At 52.9% G+C, this 21,796-nt stretch overlaps 8 protein-coding genes across 8 annotated transcripts; 3 read left to right on the plus strand and 5 right to left on the minus strand.

Moving 5' to 3' along the window:
• Positions 1-244: 244 nt before the first annotated feature.
• N7539_001213 (uncharacterized protein) lies at positions 245-1,723 on the minus strand (the record flags this gene model as incomplete). The annotated part of the gene is made up of 1 exon (XM_056930817.1): positions 245-1,723. One exon carries the CDS (start codon positions 1,721-1,723, stop codon positions 245-247), a length of 1,479 nt encoding a protein of 492 aa, XP_056795110.1.
• A 1,360-nt stretch (positions 1,724-3,083) lies between these two features.
• sod2 (superoxide dismutase sodB) lies at positions 3,084-3,924 on the minus strand (the record flags this gene model as incomplete). Its single annotated transcript, XM_056930818.1, has 3 exons — positions 3,084-3,168; positions 3,239-3,713; positions 3,801-3,924. 3 exons carry the CDS (start codon positions 3,922-3,924, stop codon positions 3,084-3,086), a joined length of 684 nt encoding a protein of 227 aa, XP_056795111.1.
• Positions 3,925-4,258: 334 nt separating this feature from the next.
• On the plus strand, positions 4,259-6,583 carry N7539_001215 (putative G-patch domain protein (TFIP11); the record flags this gene model as incomplete). Its single annotated transcript, XM_056930819.1, has 1 exon — positions 4,259-6,583. One exon carries the CDS (start codon positions 4,259-4,261, stop codon positions 6,581-6,583), a length of 2,325 nt encoding a protein of 774 aa, XP_056795112.1.
• A 1,835-nt stretch (positions 6,584-8,418) lies between these two features.
• N7539_001216 (VIT1/CCC1 transporter family protein) lies at positions 8,419-9,516 on the plus strand (the record flags this gene model as incomplete). The annotated part of the gene is made up of 3 exons (XM_056930820.1): positions 8,419-8,479; positions 8,561-8,894; positions 9,009-9,516. The coding sequence occupies 3 exons, from the start codon at positions 8,419-8,421 to the stop codon at positions 9,514-9,516; spliced, it is 903 nt and encodes a 300-aa protein (XP_056795113.1).
• A 529-nt stretch (positions 9,517-10,045) lies between these two features.
• Positions 10,046-10,705, minus strand: N7539_001217 (DUF4202 domain-containing protein; the record flags this gene model as incomplete). Its single annotated transcript, XM_056930821.1, has 1 exon — positions 10,046-10,705. One exon carries the CDS (start codon positions 10,703-10,705, stop codon positions 10,046-10,048), a length of 660 nt encoding a protein of 219 aa, XP_056795114.1.
• Positions 10,706-12,194: 1,489 nt separating this feature from the next.
• N7539_001218 (Zn(II)2Cys6 transcription factor) lies at positions 12,195-14,141 on the minus strand (the record flags this gene model as incomplete). Its single annotated transcript, XM_056930822.1, has 2 exons — positions 12,195-13,053; positions 13,138-14,141. The coding sequence occupies 2 exons, from the start codon at positions 14,139-14,141 to the stop codon at positions 12,195-12,197; spliced, it is 1,863 nt and encodes a 620-aa protein (XP_056795115.1).
• Positions 14,142-15,505: 1,364 nt separating this feature from the next.
• On the minus strand, positions 15,506-16,212 carry N7539_001219 (uncharacterized protein; the record flags this gene model as incomplete). The annotated part of the gene is made up of 4 exons (XM_056930823.1): positions 15,506-15,564; positions 15,729-15,767; positions 15,831-15,862; positions 15,902-16,212. The coding sequence occupies 4 exons, from the start codon at positions 16,210-16,212 to the stop codon at positions 15,506-15,508; spliced, it is 441 nt and encodes a 146-aa protein (XP_056795116.1).
• Positions 16,213-18,353: 2,141 nt separating this feature from the next.
• On the plus strand, positions 18,354-21,267 carry N7539_001220 (uncharacterized protein; the record flags this gene model as incomplete). The annotated part of the gene is made up of 4 exons (XM_056930824.1): positions 18,354-18,467; positions 18,716-19,214; positions 19,330-20,092; positions 20,178-21,267. The coding sequence occupies 4 exons, from the start codon at positions 18,354-18,356 to the stop codon at positions 21,265-21,267; spliced, it is 2,466 nt and encodes an 821-aa protein (XP_056795117.1).
• Positions 21,268-21,796: the final 529 nt, after the last annotated feature.

Consider the following 21,796-nt stretch of genomic DNA (forward strand, 5'->3'; position numbering starts at 1 on the left):
TCCGCCGTGTCCGGTCCAACACGGATGGCGAAGTCTTACTTGGAAGATGTTTGTCAGACTTGCGTGTGATATTGGCGTCGAATTCTGGCTGAGAAGAACCCGTCTCAACAACCCTGATCGCGTCATCTAATGTACATATTGTTTTGGGATAGCTGTGACCAGAGGTATCGTGAATTGAAATTATCTTTTTTGATCGCCTGTCTTTGTTGATCACCGAAGAAGGGTTTCCAATTCCCTGAGTGGCTCAGTACCATCCGTGACCACGCTCACCCAACTTCTTCCTCTTCGGATTCATTGAAATGACCCGCTGACCCGGCAAAGTATCTGCGGTAAATGCCGCTTCGAAAATACTGGCAATCCCTCGTTTCGCATAATGTGAATGGGAAAAGGAATCGTAATCGTCCTTTAGCCCGTTAATCGCGCCCCACTCCGGTCCAGCCGGACTCGTCCCATCGCCCAGATCCGTCCAGCGGGTGACGACAAGAGCCTGTTTGAACACAGATCCCCGGATATGGGACTTGTCCTCGGCAAGCTTGATCTCGATCAGGTATTCCGAGGGACATTCGGGACACCGACGCATGGGCCGACAGAATCCGCACAAGGTGACGATGGAGTTGGGATCGAACCGGGTGCCGCTAATGCGGTCTTTGACCTTGTGCTCGAGACCCTGGAGACCGGCTGTTTCGCGGGGTTTGGGAATATGTTCGAGGGCGCATTTACAGGCGGGCATGAGTTCGCCGTCGCGCCAATGGGCGCATGCGGAAAAGAATGGCCAGTAGTCTTCGCGGGAGTATAGGAGCATGCGTTGGGCGGATGAAGTCAGACCGGCTGCGGCGAAGGTCTGGCTGGCGACGCGCATGAGGAGGCGGCCTTCGTGGATGTGGAAGCGTGAGGTGTGTGACCAGCCGTCACGTTCCCAGCGGCGGCCGAGGTCGGTTGCTTGGAGGCCGTATTGAGGGCCGTAGTAGTGTGCGCGCGTGGCGAGTTGGACGAAGGAGAAAGGGATCGTGCGGCCGTGGGTGATGCGGCTTCGGGGTTGTGGGTTGAGCGGGTTTTGTGCGTGGGGGCAGGTGAAGAGAGGGTTGATGACATGTGATGGTTTGAGGCGCTCGAGGCCTTCTTGTGTTCTTCGGTGATATCGTCCGCAGGGGAAGCAGAGGAGATGGTGAGGGAGAGACTGGTCGAGTCGGATGAGGAAGTTGATTCGGTAGGTGTAGTTGTCGGGGTGTCGCAAAGCTGCAAATGGGGCTTTGCCCAGTTTTTGATATAGCGTCCGGCTGGCGGACGCCAGACTTGCGGCATCTGCTGGGTTTAATAGTCTGGCAATGCGAGTCCAGAGCTCTGGGGAGAGTTTCTCCATATCGGGCTCACCAGGCTCACGTCGATCATTGTCTATCTGAGCCGGTAGGTATCGGTCATCTGGATCCAGTAGGCCCAGGGTATGGATCATCGCCGTATAATCGCGCCGTTCACCTAATTGAGAGTCGAGCTGTGCATGATGCTGCTGGTATTTCAGCCGATGAGCCTGGAGAGGTGCCAACTCGGGCATTGGGGGTGGTCCCTCATCGGTGCTAGCTCGTGCGGCGTATCGTAGGTCTGGAGTTGATCTATTGACGCTGGACTTGCGAAGAGTCTGACGGGATTTTTTAGGACGAAGTGCATTTGCAAAGAGGGATCTGAATCCAGACTTCTGGTGACTAGGACCAGGGCTCTCAACAGACATCATGGTTCTGGAGTGATGTACAATCAGAGTGATGATGTGAAAAGCTCAGAAAGGTTGGCAGGTCGAGGTTTTGGTTTCGAGGTCGCTCGCCGAGGAGATCCGTTCCCACTCTTCAGCACAAGCCGCGACTCTGCGGGATCGTCATTGCAAAGCTGGACCCACTTAGGCCGGGCCAGCCGTAGATGGAAATGATAGAATGACGGACTGCGTAATATGCTAAGGTAAGGATGATGACTGGACTTGGGGCAACGGGAATGTATGGGCATTCCTGACATCTTATGTGCTAGCCACAGCAGGTCATCTTGAGAACCAACGCCTCGATGCACATCTTGTGTAGCACGTGTCTATTGTTAGTAGGAGTCACTCACTTGATCGAGCAAAAGATGCTATCCAGTTAATCTATGGGCGCGGAGGGCCCGCAGTGGGCCGAGGCTTACTTTCGGCGGCGTTTTGGCGACATACTCGGCCGATATGGCTCTTTCGCGTAGGAACCTTATGGCAGTCACATCTTGCAGATATGCAGGTAGTCTTTAGGAAGTCATGAGTCTAGCTGAATACTGAGCAGATCCTGGTAAGTACTCATGGGAGATTTGCAGGGTTGAAGTATGCGACTGGAGGTTCCTCAGAGGTAATGCCTCAGGCATGAGAACTAAACAAAAAGAAAAAGGTGCCTCAATGTAAGGTCAAACGAGCTATACTCGCTAAGTACTCTAAGTTCACGAAGCCAAGTAGTTAGAGTTGAGTAATGCCTATAAAGGCTATCTATATCTAGTATGTTCCCAATCAGTTCAATGCGTTCAATATAGACGAGGAAGGCACAACTGAACCTATTCGCATAGATCGATGAAGCACACTACAGTCACTGGCTAAGAGTCTTGCAGCTTAGCTCGCAGTTCAAGAAAAAAAAGAATCAATACGTCAGGAAGCCCGTCTACCTGATCTACGGTTCTGAATATATGAAGTTCACATTTTTAAGACGGTCTTTTCGTTAAAAGAGATCAATCAAGGAACAGGCAGTATATTTAATCGGAAACCGAGAGACGGACATGGTGTTGCAAAGTCGCCGTGAGATGATCATATTCCTTCAGAAGCTAGGGCCTATGAGTACTACCTAGTAGGTCGTGTTCGCTGAATAATGGGTGTATACGACCTGACGGTATGTTCATCCCGAAAACAACCTTACAACTGCCCTTGCTGACACAAAAAGACCTCAGAAGGCAACTGAGCAACCATACAAGTAGAGAAAGAATTGGTACCTAGTCACATATTATGAATTCACATTGTCACGATAGTGCTACATTACAGGCCAATTTGAAAGTCCTATTTTGGTATCAAAGTCACAACACAATCACTGCATCGCTTAGAAGCGCTTCTCAACAGCCTTCCAGTTGATGACCTCCCAGATGGCCTTGAAGTACTCGGCCTTGCGGTTCTGGTATTGGAGGCTATGACAGAGTCAGCACTTAGTTGGCCACAAACCCCCTTTCACACCAAGTTTGAGAGGGCAAAACTCACTAGTAAGCATGCTCCCAGGCATCAACACCAAGGAGGGGCTGGTACTGGCCAACAACAGGGTCTTGGTTGGCGTACGTGCGGATGCCGATCTGGCCAGTCTGCTTGTCCTTGACGAGCCAGGCCCAGCCACTGCCCTGGATGCCGGCAAGGGCAGTGTTGAACTTGTTCTTGAACTCATCAAGGCTACCGTAGGTTCCATCAATGGCCTGAGCAAGGGAGCCAGAGGGAGGCTCACCACCACCGGCGCTCTTGGGGGCCAGGTTCTCCCAGAAGAGAGAGTGGTTGAGGTGACCACCACCGTTGAAGTTGATCGCGGGCTTCAGCGCAATCTGTGCAGAGATGTCATTCTTGGCCTGGGCCTCCTGCAGCTGCTCAATGGCGTTGTTGTAGTTGGTGACATAGGTGTTGTGGTGGTTCTTGTGGTGGATCTCCATGATCTTGCCGGAGATGGAGGGCTCAAGGGCGCCATAATCGACTGTGGATCTGGTGATTAGTCGAAGCTGAAACAGAACGATACAAACATGAAGGATCATTCAAAATGTGCTGGCGGGGCATAGCCTACAAGAAAGATCGGGCAAAGTGGCCTTGCCGCGGGCAATGGTCAAGCCTGCAGCTCCGGTCTTGAAAGAAGCCGAAGCACCCGAGCGCAGAGCGGCGCGGGCAGAGGAGGCGAGAAGAGCAACCATTGTGAATGCAACTGATATGGAAGGTGTGATGGAAGTGAAGTGAAGTATGTGAAAGGGGGAGAACAGCTGGAAAAGATGTCAATCACGGTTGACAAGGGAAGAAGCTGGGGAAATTGCTAGAAATAGACTACGGTTTGAGCTCGGTATGAAGTAACCGAGCTTAACGTCATCGTGTTTTCGCCGGGTACGGAATATAGTTCTTCCGAAATGGTATCTCCACGTGAATCTCGCCGAGCTCTCTCTGCGTCCCCAAAAAGTTGTCGGCTGACGTTGTCAAGGGCCGTCCGTTTTTCCAGCTCGTTGAGTACGGTAATGGTGTGAGAATCTACTCATGATGGAGTCTCCGTCATCACATGCTGGACAAAAGCGCAAAGTGAATGAGATGAGTTCATCTGACGAAGATGAGCGGCCTACTACAGGTTTCCGTGGCTTTGCGCGAGCCCGCGAGCGCTCCGAATCACCTTCACGCATGGGTGGCCTGGGAAGTGCTGCTCGCAACCCATGGAACAATATGAACGGTGCTTCGACAGCAGAGCCCCCTCGAGGCGGAGCTGCCTCTCGCGGTGGAAAGCCCATGTCCGGAAATTCGTTCGCCGCCCGTATGATGGCCAAGATGGGATACAAAGAGGGACAAGGTCTCGGATCCAGTGGTCAGGGTATCGTGAATCCTATCGAAGCCCAGGCGCGACCACAGGGAGCTGGACTGGGTGCTGTACGGGAGAAGACGAAGCAGGCTCGCGACGAGGAGAAGCGGGAAGCGGCGCGACGAGGCGAATCGGTCGAGGATAGCTCCGACGAAGAAAAACGCCAACGACGCAAAAAGAAGCAGGATCGCAAAACCGACTCGAGTCGCAGTGGCACGAGTACGCCTGTGCCTCGTACCAAACCCAAGTTTCGGACGGCACGAGAGATTGAAGACGCAATGGAAGGTCTCGAGGTGCCCAATGTGCTCAAATCGCTGATCGACGCTACCGGAAAGGAGCAGCGAGTCTTGACGTCGACAGCAGGTCTTATGGCGACACAAGAATTTGTGAGCCAGGGTGAATCGGAGGCTCTCAAGATTGCACGACGGGCGCGCACCGATCTCGAAGCCTTTGCCGACGAATGGAAGGGCCTGACTGAACGGAAGAAATTCATCGAGGACGAGGAAGCTCATGTGATCAGCGAGTTAGATGCATATCAAGATCGGCTCAATCACTTGACGGGCCTGATCGCTGCGGTGGAGGAGCTGGAGATATTCGAGGAGGGGAACAATGTTACCTCGAAATTCCATGAGATGACCCAGAAGATTGAGTCAATGGACAGCAAGTATCGGGACATTGGCGAAGAACATCGCCTAGTCGAAACAGTGGTCGCTGCTCTTCACCCGCTATTCCGGCAGGCCATGGAAGATTGGGAACCTCTACGCAAACCGGATTTCCTTGTAGCGGACCTCCTCCGCCTTCAGCCTATTCTTTCTCGCCGGCCCGAGAACGGCGTCACTCAGCGGTCGTCAACCACTCCCTATGAAACTATGATTTACACGCTCTGGCTACCTCGTGTCCGCTCCGCCTTTCTGAATGAGTGGGATGTATACGACCCCAACGCTGCCACGGCGCTGATCGTTGCTTGGAAGCCCATTGTGCCGTACTTTGTGTATGCCAACCTCATCGACCAAGTGGTGGTGCCCAAGCTTAGTGGCGCCTTGAAAAGCTGGAGGCCCCGAAGCAGTCGACGACACCCTTCCCAGCAAGATGGGAAGTTTCCGTGGTGGCTATTCACCTGGTTACAATATCTGGGTGATCGACACACGAACCCTCAGCAGCCTACAGGTCTCATGTCCGACATGAAGAGAAAGTTCCGCGTGGTGTTGGACACCTGGAGCCTTCGTCGTGGGCTGGTCAATGGGATTGAATTGTGGCGCGACGCACTCGGCCCTGAGTTTGATGTGTGCCTTCGCAACCACTTATTGCCACGCCTGGCCCGCCACCTGCGCGAAGAGTTTGCTGTGAACCCGCAAGATCAGGATCTGACCGCGTTCGAAGATGTCCTTCGATGGAAGGGCTTTTTCAAGCCCAATGTGATGGGGTTGCTGTTGGTGGCAGAGTTCTTCCCCAAATGGCACGAGATCTTGTACATCTGGCTCACCAACGACCCCAACTACGAAGAGGTTGGCGCGTGGTTCACCTGGTGGCAGAGCCAGATTCCCAAGGAGGTCAATGAGCTGGCCATTGTGGAAGAAGAATGGACCAAGGGGCTGCAGACGATGAACCATGCAGCAGAACTGGGAGACCGAGCTGCGAAGGAACTCCCGCGTCCGATCCTCGACCGTTCCACCTCACTACCTAGTACCCGCGACGACAGCGTCAGGGAGGCCGCCGCTGCCAGCAAAACTACCCCGGCGGCACCATCCAAGCCTGCCATTGTGGAAGAAATCGCGTTCAAGGACATTGTGGAGAACTGGTGTGTTGAACAGGGTCTCATCATGCTGCCCTTGCGCGAAGCGCATCCCAAGAACGGCTCCCCGCTATTCCGCATCACGGCGAGTGCGACGGGCAAAGGTGGCGTGGTGGCGTACCTCCACGGCGAAGTGGTTTGGGTGCAAAATAAGAAAGCCAAGGATTTCTGGGAGCCGATGGGGTTGGAGGATGCCCTGGTTGAGCGTGCCGAGGGACGGTAGAGAAACAGCGCTTCCTGTCTACGAACAAGAAAGATGCCCGATTGATCATATCATAAGTTAGAGATACCCAATTCGATGTTGATTTTTGTGGATTCCATTCATCGATCATCCCCTCCCGTCTATCTGTCTGGGTTTCAGGAATGTCATTTGCACAGAGCTTTGCTGGGAGTGCTGGGAGACGCGCCACAGATCATACTGGGCAGGGAGTAGTAGTGACACTAGTGAGTTAGGTAGATTCCTGGTATATACTGAGTCAGTCCCCGCTTCGGTATATTCCCCAGATGAACTGGAACAGGACGATACCAATCGCTCCCCCACCGGAGAATGGTGAAGTTCTCAGACGCCAACCCAGGAGATGCTTAGGGCAATCAGGTCGCAGAGACACTATGCAGTCCGTTGGCTCCTCAACTCGACGCTCCACAGCAAAACCCTCGTTTCTGGTCCTTTCATTTCTTTTTCCTGTCTGAGCAGGAGACCATTGCCTCCTGGTGCATGCAGACAGACAGCACTCGTACACTCCACACCGGCTCAGCAACAGCTTTGGCAGTCGGCCATCCGCGACTGTAATGAGCTGATAGTTGTGTCACATATTGGTTAGGGGTCAGTCTTTCGGGAGTTCCGTCTTCATTCCCGTCGTTCGGCCGATCTGTCCAGTCACATGAGATCAATTACTGTGTCAGCTTTCTATAACCAAGAGTTTCTGGGCTGGTTCCCGCGTCGATCTGTTGTCCTTCTGGATCTGCCCAATCAATCCTCTCCGCGCTTTCGGCCTCGGGTTCTGGTGACGCTAAAGGGGGTTATGCAACGGAGACCCACCCGCCTTTTTTTCGGTCACGAGCCAATCACCAAAGCCCTGATGGTCAGCATCTGTCACTCACCCAATCACCACCCACAGAATCCTGCCCCTCCATGGCTCCTCCCGGCTTGAGCAATGACCCCATGCTGATTGGTTGTAGGTGGCTTACATGGGGACCCACCTCAGTCTCGAAGACGCCCTGCTGACTTTTGAGTCGCGACTGATTGGGTTTGCGGATGAATAATTCCCACTTGGATCTCCATCGCTTTTGGGCTTGGCTCGTTTTGAGTCTCTGCAAGAGGAGGGACCAGGGACCATCTGGATGGAAGCTGCGGTGACCACGATGGAGGCCCATCGGAGAAAAAAAAAAAAAAAAAAAGTTGAAAGTTTAAAAAGGGAGAGAGGATGGTCGGTGGAGGGGGGTTGAAAGGATACGCTTTGTCGGACCTTTTCTTTTGGGGGTTTGCTTTTTCCCTTTCTCTGTTCCTTTGCTTGGTAGACACAGTCACGACTTCTTTGTTGATCGCCAAACATCGCCTGTCTCTCCTTGTGGTCTTTGAACCGAATAAGACAAGCTGGATCAAGAGTACTAATACTACGTTTGGAACACACTCTACCGTCTACTCCGCTGGAAAGCAAACCTGCCTTGTCTTGCGTGTTTAGTCACCACCTTTCCAAGGTCCTTATCTCTCTCTCTCTCTCTCTCTCTCTCTCTCTCTTCTGGCCCCTCTCCCAATACTTAGAGCGCGCCAACTGCCTCGTCATCATCCGAATCTGAAGCTTCCAGAACTCGATTCTTGCGCCACCCTTCCAGGAGAGATTGCTTCGCGTGAGGGCGCATCTGTCTGACGTCAAGTTCGCCTTTCCGTGGTTCATAGTGATCCAATTTCGAGGTGGCCATCTCCAGAAGGCATTGGATTGGTACGACCCGCGCGACTCAACTGCTACCTGCCATCAATCCCGATCTGGATTGAACTGTCCAACTCCGCCAGCCTCGTCAACACAGACCCCTCAATTGAGCCAAAAGGGATCAATTGCAATGGCGCTCCTCTTTTTGAGAAAGAAGCTGTTTCCCGCACCAGAGCAGGACAAAATACACAGTATGTGCGATCTGCCCGACATGTTGCGTTGCCAGTGTGAGAATTCAGTGTTTCTAACCATACGCGCGTTCCACCCTACAGGTAAACCTCTCCTCGGACGCACTGACGACCAAGACACCATTCGTGGAGACGCGGGCGCGGATCTCGAGTCCCAGCGCTCATATGATACCTTTGGGCGCTGTGTGAGCCACGATGGATCGACCGGCAGCGGGTCGCAGCGCTCCCGCATCAACCCTCGCATTATCTCTGACGCCATTCTCGGTCTCTCCGATGGACTGACTGTGCCCTTTGCCCTTTCGGCGGGCCTCTCTGCCCTGGGCAATACCAAGGTCGTTGTGTTGGGCGGCCTGGCCGAACTCGCGGCGGGTGCCATTTCAATGGGCTTGGGTGGTTATGTGGGAGCGAAGAGTGAAGCGTGAGTCTTGGAGAACCACCCTCTGCATTCAAGAACGAAAATTGTCCACGATGACCTTTTGTTCGGTGACCATTGGCTGACATTGCGTTTTTTTTTCTTTCTGTCCTTTTTTAGTGAATCGTATGAAGCCACCGTACGGGAAACAAAAGAGCTGATTGACAGCGATCCATCCGCCACTTACAACATTGTTCGCGACACCTTTACCCCCTTTGGTCTCTCTCCATCGGTCATTGACGAGATCACACGGGACCTGCACGCCTCATATGACCGTCTCCTCGAGTTCCTCCTCACCTTTCACCATGGCGAGTCGGCGCCCGACTGCAACCAAGCGTGGATCAGCGCGCTGACCCTGGCGGTGGGGTACTTTGTGGGCGGATTCATCCCGCTGATTCCGTACTTTATTGCCTCGCAGGTGCTGGTGGCTCTGTACTGGAGCATTGGCGTCATGGGAGTGACGTTGTTGGTCTTTGGATATGTCAAGACGTGTGTGGTGAGGGGTTGGACCGGGCGAGATAATGTGGTTGCTGCCATCTGGGGAGGTGTGCAGATGGTCTTTGTCGGGGGAGTCGCTGCTGGAGCGGCGATTGCTCTGGTCCGTCTGATCGATACCGGAGGTGCATGAGGATGCACATCGAGAAGACTGTAATGAGAAATGAACCATCACATGATTTGATATAGCGCCAGCAACAATACCACAGCACTACTACCGCGTGCAGCTTTTGGCATCCACAACACCAAGCATCAATGGAGTTACAGAGTCATGGTCAATATGTCTGTGTTTTTTTGTTTTTTTTGGGGGGGGGGGGGTTCTACTTGTGGTCAAGAGCATTTCTATGACATCGAATCTACCTGACCGAATTGCATCTCGCGAGGGGCATTCGGAGTTCAAAGGGTCATCTAGCAGGATTGGAGATTGACGAATCGTCCAAATTGGGTACCAGTAGTGACCGCTAGCCTTTGTTTGATGCTCAGTACATAGATAACCCCTCCCCCGAATCCATTTAAAGGATGAAAGATATCCATCCATCACCTCGCAGCTGTCAGCCCCTATACTTACAGCTCTCCTCATACTGGATCAATATAAACTCTACACATCCAAAATAAAAAATAAAACTCCACAAAGTCCGTCAACAACCCACCGATATCCAATTTCACTCTTCCAACGCCCTCCTGACCAACTCCCTCCCCTTCTCCGACATCTCGATCCTCAACGCCTCCCGTCTCCCCTCCTCACTCATCTTCCCCCAGCTCTTCCTCAAAATCCCCACCATCTTCTCCTCGTCCCCCAACCCCTCCCCAAATCCATCCAACTGGTCGTCCAAAAACACCAAACACGCCACATCCTCCAACATCTGCGTCTCCCGGTCCTGCCCCTTCCGCAGTCCCTCCTTGCGCACCAATGCGCCCACCCGCCCCGCCTCCTGCGCTGTATACCCGCTCTCCAGACAGATCTGCTCGGCGAGCGCGGCCTGGCGACGCTGGAGCTCGGAGCGCCAGGCGTGGTAGCCCGGTTTGGTGGGCGGGTAGGAGGAGCGCGGGATTTCCCAGCGGCGCAGGTGTTGGGCGCGGATGGCGAGGCGGAGGAGGTCGGTGGAGGTGGAGAGGGGGTCGAGACGAGTGAGGTAGTAGGTCATTTTTTGGGCGTAGTGGAGTTCGTAGGGGATGGTGGTTGTTTCTGCGTCTGGATCTGGGGTTGTCGCGTTGGTGTGGATGGTGGGGTTGCGTTTGGGGACAGTGATTCTATTGGGATCGTCGCTGTGGGCGGCGTCGATTTTGGAGAGGGCGAGCTCGTATTTGGATTTGTCGGACATTTCGAGAGAGAGAGAGAGAGAGAGAGAGAGAGAGAGAGAGAGAGAGAGAGAGAGAGAGAGAGGGTGTGTGTAATCAATTGTGCAAGGTCACAGTGATCAGTGAACACCAGCTTCTGACTTTTAATGGAATGCACTCGTAGTACGTGCTCCGGAGATACAGTCCCAGCCTTTCAGAAGCGAGATAAACAATCGAGGATGGGAAGTTCAACAAGAGGCAGACTCTCAATCTCACCTTCTTAAAGTAGTGGATCAAAAAAAGACTCTCACCTTCGCTCGAATCAGCTGATCCCCGCATTATATCGGCCATGAGTATCAAATGATCGGTTCTGCCCCTCCACTATCCGACGAAACACTGAACCGTCTCACACTCTCCTCCGCAGATGGACAGTACCACTGCCCACGGATTCGTCGAAGTGAGCTACAGTCTCATGGAATTGTACAGTCCTGCCAGTATAATCGACCGATGATCGTCCGCCTTGCCTCCCTGCTCGGTCGAAAAGGATACTGCCAGCCTGCAGGACTGTAAGTGAGCCCTTTTACCCCGATCAACTTTCGAGCGTGGCGGGGGCTAATATGCATATGCATGTGCCATGTTCGCCTCGGTCGGGATCTGCCGTCACTCTTATCGCTTTTATCAGCGGCCCCGGGATCCGTGATACCTCGTGACTAGTGCTGCTACCGACACTCCTACCGTACCGAAACGGATCACTTATCTGCTTTCCGACACTCTGACAATCCAGATGCAGTAAGCTTCTTGATCGCAGGGTCCTCCGTTGGCCAGAGTATAGGTGGGTAGACAGGTATCTCCATAGCTTGTGAGCTGCAAAGTCCATGGCTAGAGTACTACCTGAGCAGGATAGGTAGGTTAGGTTAGTGCCGTAGCGGTCGTGGCGTCTTGATCATCGACATCCGCATCAACTTCAGCACGTCCAAAGCAAGGAGGAACTAATGTTCACAACATGTGGGAAGGTGGACATCAACGCGTCTCCCTTGGAGCTCGAAGCTGCAGAGACAAGCTACCGTTTCAGGCGACCTATATCTGGAAAAGGCTGGATCGGGAATGTGCTTCAAGAGGCTTGATATGATAAAGGGAAAAAACAATTACATCGCAAAAGGACGATTGTCCTCATCTGGACTATGAGGACGGGACTAAATTGATATTTATTGATATTGTACATTTGGAAAGTAGGATCCTGCAGGCGAGGCCACGTGCAACGGACATGAGAAAGGCACATGAGAGTGAGGGGACCAGTACTGAGTAGGTAGGTAGGTTAGGTAGGTACCTAGGTAGATACCTACCTCCGAGGAACTTGTTTAGGCAGTAGTGTTAGCACTTTGGCTGGTTGTCCCTAAGTATTCTCGACGGGGGAGAGCAATATGTCATCGCCGTCCTATATAAAAACCCAATGCCAAAAGACAAGGTATAATCGCGTCCCTCATGCCGGACAACCCTCTCGTAGCTTCCTTCCCCGTCTTCTCGTCCTTTCCATCATGTAGACCCAAGGTGATACGTCTGATAGCCATTGACCGCCAGCGGTGCCTGTTGATACGATCCTTGACTCATTCCATATGGCCTTACCGGCCCTTCTCGCAACAGCTTTTCCAACGGTGCCGACTGGCGCTCAAAGTCTTCAAGGGGTTGATCCAGCCCCCATTTCCGCTTGGCATAATGCAGCAAGTCGCGCACGTACGAGAGACACCGAAATGTCCGGGGCCGGACATTGATCCGGTCCTCTTCGGCCAGGAGAGGGGGATCTGGTGTGCCTGAAGGCACTTGAGGTTCAGGGGGCATAACCGAGCTCAGCAAAAAGTCCAAATCATCGAGAAGGGTTTGAATCAAGAGATGGCCCACTTGCTGGACACGGGCAATGTCCAAAAAGGTGAAAAAGGGCAAGGCACTTGAGTTTTCCAGTACTTGATGGATCTGGCTGATAAAATCCATGCACCGGTCAAAGAGAAGTGCTTTATTGTAGTCACAAAGCACAGGGTATCGATTGGAGGGGGAGAGAAGAATGATGGTCGTGTAGAGTAGTTCGAGGCGGTAGAGAAGGGCGAAATGTTTGGGAGCGCTGGACGGACAGTCATGGTACCACTCCCGTGCTTGGGAGCAGAGCGTCCATATTTGGGGGATCGGTTGTGGCGACGCATCCCGAGAACTAAAATACATGTCGTGATATCCCCGAGATAAGATTTTCCGAATTCGGACAATGTGTAGCGCGGGAGTAGGGTTGCGCAAGAAGATCGTTTTAGACTCGGCGGTCGAAGATGAAGTATCGGTGGCCGGAAGTGCAACATCCACCGACTCGTCCGAAAAAGTAAATGTATGATGTAGCGCGGAGCTCATGCCGCTAGAGAGAAGGCGATAGAGAGCACCAATCATTAGTCTCAAGGAACAACCCTCTCAACACGTTCAGTGCCAATCGCCGACTTACCGGTCCAGGCTGTAAATGCAATGAAAGACGCGCCGACGTAAGTCGAGTCGATCCTGGTTCAAGGCGACCTCGGTCGGAGGATCTTGATGGAGTCCCAGATCGATAGCGACTCGGATGGCCATCCCCACCAGGTGCCAACTTCGAAATCGACCTGGATCAACGAGGGCATATTGAGCCAGGAGCAAGATGGCCTGTATGCACGTGATGGACCCTGGTCGAAACACATCATCGGCGTAGATGAGCGCTTCGGAGACCAAGGCCAAGGCGCGCTGGTGATTGCGGGCATTTTTTTGATAGGAGACGGCTGCGGACGCTATCGCCAGCACCAAGCGTACCGTCCAGTGGTCAAAAGGTTTGGCAAACCGACCGTCGGACTGATATACCGCGTCGACCGAGGTCCAGAAACTGGTCTCCACGAAGAAAGGTAATTGTATAAAGACATTATCAAAGTAGTATTGTAGGAGAGGAGTAGCTTCGTGTCGCGCCGGCAAAGGATTCGGGGTGCGGGGTGGTGGGTATCCCACGGTGGCGACCGATAGCAGCAGATTCGCGAAACTGGTCTTGGATGTGATGCCCTGAAAATCTCGCGAGGTCGCATTCACCGACAGGAAGCCAAAGTCCCCGACCAGGTCGTCGATATCGGACACTTCTCGACGATGGGCCGGGCCCACAGGCCCATCCGAGGACGTTGATGTGATGGACATTTCGCGCACCACCCCATGTTGGCCGTCGGAGGGGATGGAATTCTGACGATTTCGGAGAAGGGCGATTTTCTGTTCGAGCTTCTCACAGTACCCCTCCAGAGATGCGACATAGCTGCGCTCTTTCCCCTTGGCGAACTCGTCGCTGGCTCCCGAGCACAGGGCTTCCTTGCCCACTTTCTCACAGGCCGAACAGGCCGGAAGCTTGCCATCGCACTTGATCTTGGCGGTCCGACATCGTGAGCAGGCGGCTACGGGCCGACTGACTTTCAAATGGGGATTATCCAGGAAGCTGTTGGCCATGACGGGGATCCTGGCAGCTCATGGTCCACCCTCAACAGAGGGAGGGGGTGGGGGGTACCTCGTCGAGGGTCGACGGGGTTGCCAAAAGTGGGAGGAAACGAAAGACGGAGGTAGGATGAGCTCTACCCCGGACGAAAAGCGTTAGAGGGAAAGGAGTTTAGTCGTGAATCTTTTTTTTTTGGGAAAAAAAAAGGTGTTCAGGGGGGCCAAATGGAATGTGAGTGCTGACTGACTAGTCAGGCTTGTCTTTGCTTTTCGATGGTAAGCCAATCCTCCCCATGCGCGTGCAGGACTGGAATTCTGGAAGAAAAGGTGAGAATTAAGCGGGGAGCTGGAGCGCGCGCGCGAGGGATTTGGTTGTGGCACCTTTTGCACGCCGACCGAGGCCCAATGGCGACATCAACCAGTTGCTGCTGTGATGAACGATGTACTTCGTACTTGGAAGTAAGTATGTAGCACTACTGTCAACTTGTAATGTCTAGTCTAGTGGTACTACTGTATTACCACTATCCGCCCTACTGGTGTTGGCAGTCTGGCCCTGGTAAAATGTACATCATGTCTCTCGTCGGCCGGTCGCAATCTGTAGGAGTCGAGGCGTAGCAGTGCATAATCCGACTATGGCTGGAGAATCTCCACTTGGTCTCACTGCAGATCTGCATTGAGAAATAAGTGTCTTTCCTGGTAGTGGCTCCCTAGAACACAACCATGGCCATGGCTACAGTGACAAGGAGGATGTCCATGTGTGCAGCAGTCACTACACCTAGTACGGAATCTGCGGAGTCATGATCACTTTTGTATGGACGCAGAAAGGACGACGGAGAGGTTGGAGGAGGGAGCGTCAATCCGTATGGCCAAGGCTCCCAGCACTGAACTGAACGCAAGGTTCGCCCCGCTTAAACAAGGCTAAGAACTGACCAGATTCGATCCCAGTTCCCCACCGGATCGTCGAGCTTCGACCACCGACTAAATCGTGCCGCGGGAGTTGAGCAATCCGCAATGACAGGAGTGATAGATACTCACCTGATCATCAACCAGTTCTTGCATCAATGTGGGAGAGTCCTGGCGACGAAGGATACCAACAGTTGATAATTGGACTCGCCCGTCCGACCATCCGGTTTTGAGTATGCTTCCCCGTCGAAAGACGGCTAAACTTCGGCGATAAGTATCAAGAACGTCTTCTTAGTCTGTAACACTTCCTGCACAGAGTACAAAGTGCACTCAATTTCCAGATCAATATGAGCGAGTGTTCAATATGTTCAGGTACCGACAAGTATGGCGAATCTACAGCTAAAACGAATCGACGCTCGACACGACTCGATACATGCGTCTGTCTCTGTTTCATCCTGGCCAGCCTTAGCCCTTGACTACCCGGTGAGGATAAACAGCAGGCGTTCACCATCGGCATTGCAGGGCTGCTCCAGGACTGTGACGTAGAGTTATACAGGGGCAATATCTTATGAAGTCGAAATAAGCTACTGTCTTAGACGACTCGGTACTGCATCAACGGCTACGGAGGTCACCGTCTACCCTATTTATCTCAGAAGACAAATACACGTGACAATAAAGGCCCGATATTCGTAAACCTACCCCCGCCACCGGTATATAGCCCACCGTCGACCCGTAGACCTAATAGAGAGGGATTCTTCAGCCGACTTCGGGGCGTTCAATCGGGACCATTGAAGCCCGTACCGCGTGGAGTAATGAATGACCCAGCCCAGTCACTAGAAATTAAGTTCACAGTTTTCAGCGTTCAGGCGTACGTGCATGAGAGGCTCAACTGCTCTTGATGATATCTGGTGTAGTAGTAGTAGTAGTAGTAGTAGTAGTAGTAGTAGTAGTAGTAGTAGTAGTAGTAGTAGTAGTAGTAGTAGTAGTAGTAGTAGTAGTAGTAGTAGTAGTAGTAGTAGTAGTAGGAGTAGTACAAATAGTCCATGAGCTCATCCATATCATCACCTCCAATTGAAACCGCATCCCATGAAGCTGGTGGATCCGACTCTTTGCTTGGCTTTGTTTCCCCGCGCAAGTCCCACGGTTCGAGCGTCGGAGGCGCGGAATTTGTGATCCCATCCATTCCTCTGGGGAACCAGTCTAGAGAACATCACCGTCACACTACCTGGCCCTCTGAATCAGTGGGTGATAGCAGTGAGTGCTGGAGGTGCAGTCTCCACCTGCACTACACTTAAGTAACCTGGATTCTCAGTAGTGCTAGTAGGTAGTAGGTAGTAGGTAGTAGGTAGTAGGTAGTAGGAAGTAGGTAGTAGGTAGTAGGTAGTAGGTAGTAGGTAGTAGGTAGTAGGTAGTAGATACTAGGTACTAGGTACAGATAGACCAAGGTTGCTATACGACTACCAAAGTGTTTCTGATGCCCTTAACCGGGGCTCAGCCCGGTTCCTTGTCATTTGGTCCAGACCACCAGCCGGGATACCAAGACAGCTTTCATCTCACCGTCGCTAGGAGTTGTTTGTACGGCATGTGATACTGCCGACTCACCGCAGTCCATAGCTTAGGTAGAATCTCTCCCCCTCAGCAATCTCACTCCTCATCCCTCTCACACATCGATACTGCTGCCCCTACAGTAGCCGTATCCCATCAGGAGTCCGTAATACGGTATTGACCCAAGGGAGGCTCCTGCGTATGACGGTATGGCCTTTGACTGTTTCATCCTCGGCCGAGTCCCGGTGCGCCCTGGCTTATGTGACCCAGTCAACGGTTGAGGTCGTTTCCAACCGTCGTCGAAAACAATATTACGCGGCTCTCAAACAACAGTACCAGTGCCCAACGTCAACCCGGGGAGGAAGCTTCAGGTACTAATCATGCACCACTCGTTCGTATCACCAATATTTGCACCTCCCGAATGGGCAGTCATGCACGCGCGGGGACCTTGACGTCCAAAATTTCTGCATGATTCGATCATAGACTACTCGCAAGAGACGGTGAGCAGTCTTCGATTCCAACTTGCAGGCGTGCTTCACGCACTCGGCACTGAAGCAGAGAGGCACCAGAGACCCTGGGATCTCCTGGACTTGTGTGTGACGTGTAGAACATCGGATCCAAGTCCAACTGGTAACTCCGCAATTCAGCTGTGAAAGGGCAGTAGGCTAGTACTTGCCTCAGGACTTCCAGTGTAGTATCCTACGCTCCCGTTAATACCTTCACTATTTTATTCTCATAAGGATGACTAATGATCCTCCACCGTCCACTGCAGCGGTGGAATACAGACAAATTGTACCTGATTGATGGATCGTAGCCTCCAGTCAAGGACATGTCTGTCTGGCTCTCCGATAACCATGAGGATCGAGGCCCACACACTCTCTGATAGCTTAAGCTGCACTGTACAAGACTACAAAGAGGTCTGGGCACACTCCCCGGTGGAATTAGGAATATCGCGTTCTGGCGTGGGAGGCCCGAGCGTGACAGTAATTTCTGACTCGATTTTCGGACTTACTGAGCATGGTAGTCTGTAGTTCTAAAGCTTACTACTACTTTCCGACTAGTCGTATGTTGGGTGATTCAAGCTTCAACCACGGTCCATACTCCAGACTCCGGCTCAACCGTCTTGTTATACACAGCGGCCAAACCACCTCAATTGGAGAGGCTCCGGCACCAACAGCATCCATCATCCCCCACCATATCCTTTGCTCGCAAGCTCCACCGGCCACGGACTCCCTTCCTCCCGCATCCCGCAACCCGGATCGCTTTCAACATCATAGTCTCCCCCCCCCCCTTCCAAAAAAAAAAAACCAACTTATAGGGCTATCGACCAATCTAGTGTGGCAGTCGCCAATTCCAACACCCCCCCCCCCCCCCCCCCTTCGGCGACGATCGCGTCAGAACCGTAGGGAACACAGCTCAATCGGAGATCCACCCTAAATCGTTTCGGAGCGGTCGCGGTGTAGATCACGCAGTCGTCCCCTCTCATTCCAGGGATCGATCTGACGATTGCTCGGCCTTCAAAAAGCACCCGTCGATCCCCTAACGTGCTGACCCGCCGAACATCCTCACTTCGTCTGCTTCCAACGACGAACGCTCCCACTCTGTCCGCGCGTGACCCTCGATACCCTCCGCATGACGAGGACCATGTCGGTCGCGTCAAGAGCATCTTTCGAACCGTCGCAGCGTGCTTTGAATGGCATTCACGGGCAACACTCGTGCATGTGATTGCTCTCTTTCTCGTCTTCTGTGCCCCCGGGAGTGGCGATCTGCCCACGAGCTATGACCCAGAGCGCCCACAACTACGAAGGGCACCTATCCCCCGATCCCTATGCACTCGAGACGCCGGATGGCCGTATTGCGCACACTTTGACGGCCTGCACGAGGTGTCGAAAGGTATGCTACTCTTCAATCGCGCCCCTCCCCCCCCCGTAAAGGCTTCGCTTTGTCCCGGAGCTATAATCGGCCGACTCCCTCTCCCTCTCCACTCGTGTGTCGAGGGATAAAAAGGCAGGAGACTCCCCAGGTTAAGGGTTGCGGAAGCTGGCAAAAGAAGGGTAGATAAATAAAAACAAGAGACAGATGGCATCTCCCTCATTGGCTTGACTCACACACGCGACTAATGAGCGGGCTCTTTCTTCCAGCGGAAATCAAGATGCGATCCCGGTATCCCTCGCTGTGCGCCTTGCGAACGAAGCAATGCGAGGTGCGTCTACTACGACTCGGCTCGCGCCCAGACAGTTTCCCGATCCCATATTGTGGCCTTGAGAGAAAAAGCCCGCGCGCTCGAACGAGAGCTGGCCAAGGCGGAGCAGGAAATCCAGCACACGGCCGATGCTGAGCTCATGGTGCGGGGTGCGGGACGGATTCGTTTCTCGGACAATGACGAGCCTCGATATTTGGGCGCCTCCAGTGGTATCGCCATGACGCGGCTGGTCATGGAGATTGCAAAACAGAACACCGACTCCAAAAGCATCAAAGATGTCGTTCCGGAGCTGACGGCTCAGGAAATCAAGGCTGCTTTCGCTCAAGAAGACGCCAAACCGACCTCAAAGGTCTACCCCATGATCAGCTCAATCCCTTCGGACAGCCTACCTCCTCGATCTCTGACGGAGAGACTCATTGATCTGTTTGTCGCAAAAGGTCAGTCGGAACCCTGCGCTCCTCTGGGTTGCCTCCATTCTCCAATTGTTATGCATGGGAAAAGGTGAACCTGCTGTTGACCTATGGTGAGACTGACCTGAATTTACTGTACTAGCCCAGGCACTGCTCCCGACCCTACACATTCCGAGTTTTCGTCGGGAAGCCGAAGAGGTGTTTGATGGATCCACCGATCCGTGTCATAACTTCCAATTGCGCATGGTAATTGCCATCAGCATGCAGAAAATGAGTCCAGCTTTCGCCGGATTGGCAGACAGCTTCTACCTGGCCGCCCTTCCCTTCTTGGAGTCCACTTTGAAGCGGATGGACTTGCGGGCATTGCAGTGCCTCGTGCTGATAGCGCAATACTCCATGTTGACTCCGACGAGAACCGCTTCGTACTGGGTGGTGGGCACCGCCATGCGAATGTGTCAGGACTTGGGCTTCTGCGATGAAGCTACCATCACCCAGTCGTCCCACGGAAAGCCTCTGAACCCGCTGGAGTTGGACATGCGCCGCCGCCTGTTCTGGATCGTGTCATCCATGGAGTTCGGTCTGTCTCATAGTCTGGGCCGTCCAAGCGCCTGGAGTGTGACACATGACAGCGTGAATGTCCAATTCTTTGAACTGGTGGACGATCGCTTTATCACCGAAGAGGGGATTAACCCTCACGCGAAGCCGGTGATGGCAAAGTGTATTGCCATCCACTTTTTCAAGATGCGCATTCTTCAGCTCGAGGTACGCCGGATGCTGTACCTGAATCGACGCGACACCCCGACCCACGATCAAGATCCCTGGTTCCAACACATGCTCGCCAAGGTCGATCACTGGGTGGAAACTTGCCCGAAAAATGACGACGGCTCCGGACTGAATGTGAAATGGTAGGTCTGATCACTCATTCTCAACCTCTCCGTAGTCCTTCTCTGCCGTCCTAGCTGCTCTAACCAGTTCCCTTCTTACTTGCAGGTTTCAAGGCAGACGAAACACCATGATCATTCTCATGCATCGCCCGTCGCCTCAAATACCAGAACCCTCCGTTCATGCGGCCAAGATTTGCTATGAGGCAGCGACATTCAACATTGCCATGCATCATGAACAAACCTTCACACAATCAGTAGACCTGACCTGGATCTTCACCCAATCTCTGTTCATGGTCTTCAACATTGTGCTCTGGACGCTTTCCTACCCCGAAATTCGGAAAGAGCATCCCATCGACGAGGTTCAGTCGTACCTCGATATGGCCCTCGAAGTGATTGTCCACGCTGCCGAGCGATGGCCGGGCGTTCAATCGGCCTTGATCCTCTACAAGCGCCTAGTGGAAGCTTGTCTCAAGGCCTATGCCACCGAAGAGTCTTTCGTGGTCCACTCCCCATCCAACCATCCCACCCCGACTTCATCGCAGGAGGTCGCGACTCCTCCGGCCATGTCCAGCCCATCAACAAGCACGACGACGTCTTTCTATACGCATCGAAATCGCGCAGCCACCCACTCCATTGGAGATAGTGCATCGGCAGGCACCGTCTCCAGAGGTCCCTCGGTCGACCCTCCCGGCTCGTACAGCAGTGCGACTCCGAATTACACTACTCCTGCCTTTACTTCACACCCTGCAGATACTAGTCACCTGTCCCCAGTGACCTCAACCTATGACCTCCAGTCGACTATTGCAGCCACAGATGCGGATTTGCAGCAGGCACCGCCTACATACTGTGCAACATCAGGACCTTTCTCTGACCTTTCTATCGATCCGAATACCCCGCACAACGCAATGCCTTCCATAGTGCCCGGTCTACAAGGCTGGGATCCGAATTTCTCACTGGCGTCCACAACGGCCAGTCATCTGGCCTATATCGATGCCACCGTGGATCCAATGCAATGGACTCTCTCCATTGGGGATCAATACTCGAATTACTTCAATGAGCCGTTCCCCACGCCATCATGGAGGGAGCGAACACTTAGCCAACAAGAGCAGATTGAGCTGATGGCATCCTTGGAGTATAACATTCCCGATGTCTCAGCTCAGTTGGGGCACGAATCCTATGCCTTCTATCAGTCCTAGCCGTACTGAGTCTGGCAAAACGGCTGCGGTATACTGTATAGTGTATACAGCATCTCTTCTTTGCGGTCCCTTGATGAAGTCGTGGCGCGTTACCAGAGATGGTTCCTATGCGCCCATGTGCACATTGGATTGGTGGAAGTTAATTAGCTCTTTTCATTTGTGAACGTAGGCGAATGGCTAAATGTTGAGGGTCTTGCGACATTCTTACAGCTAGATTGTGGAAGTCTGTTTCCAGTGTGGAACTGACTGCGTTGAGCGACCTTGTTCATAAGTGTATCAACATTGCGGCTATGCGCCAGCGCAGACCAAACTATAAGGAGATCTTCCAATTCCAAAGCATGGTGCACCGAGGCCGTAGCAGGCAACTCCTTAGACCGTCCTTTAGTAGCTAGTAGCTACCTATTGCACACATAATGCTTCCTATGTATTCCTATGTAAGGAAGTGTCTTGTAGGACGATATATAGAACAAAGTAAAGCTCTTAAATACTCTCAACCAAATCTAAGAATCATATTGAAACCGAATTAATT

Source organism: Penicillium diatomitis (genome assembly GCF_028827545.1).
Source record: "Penicillium diatomitis strain IBT 30728 chromosome Unknown utg000001l_segment0_segment0, whole genome shotgun sequence".
Classification (NCBI taxonomy): Eukaryota; Fungi; Ascomycota; class Eurotiomycetes; order Eurotiales; family Aspergillaceae; genus Penicillium; species Penicillium diatomitis.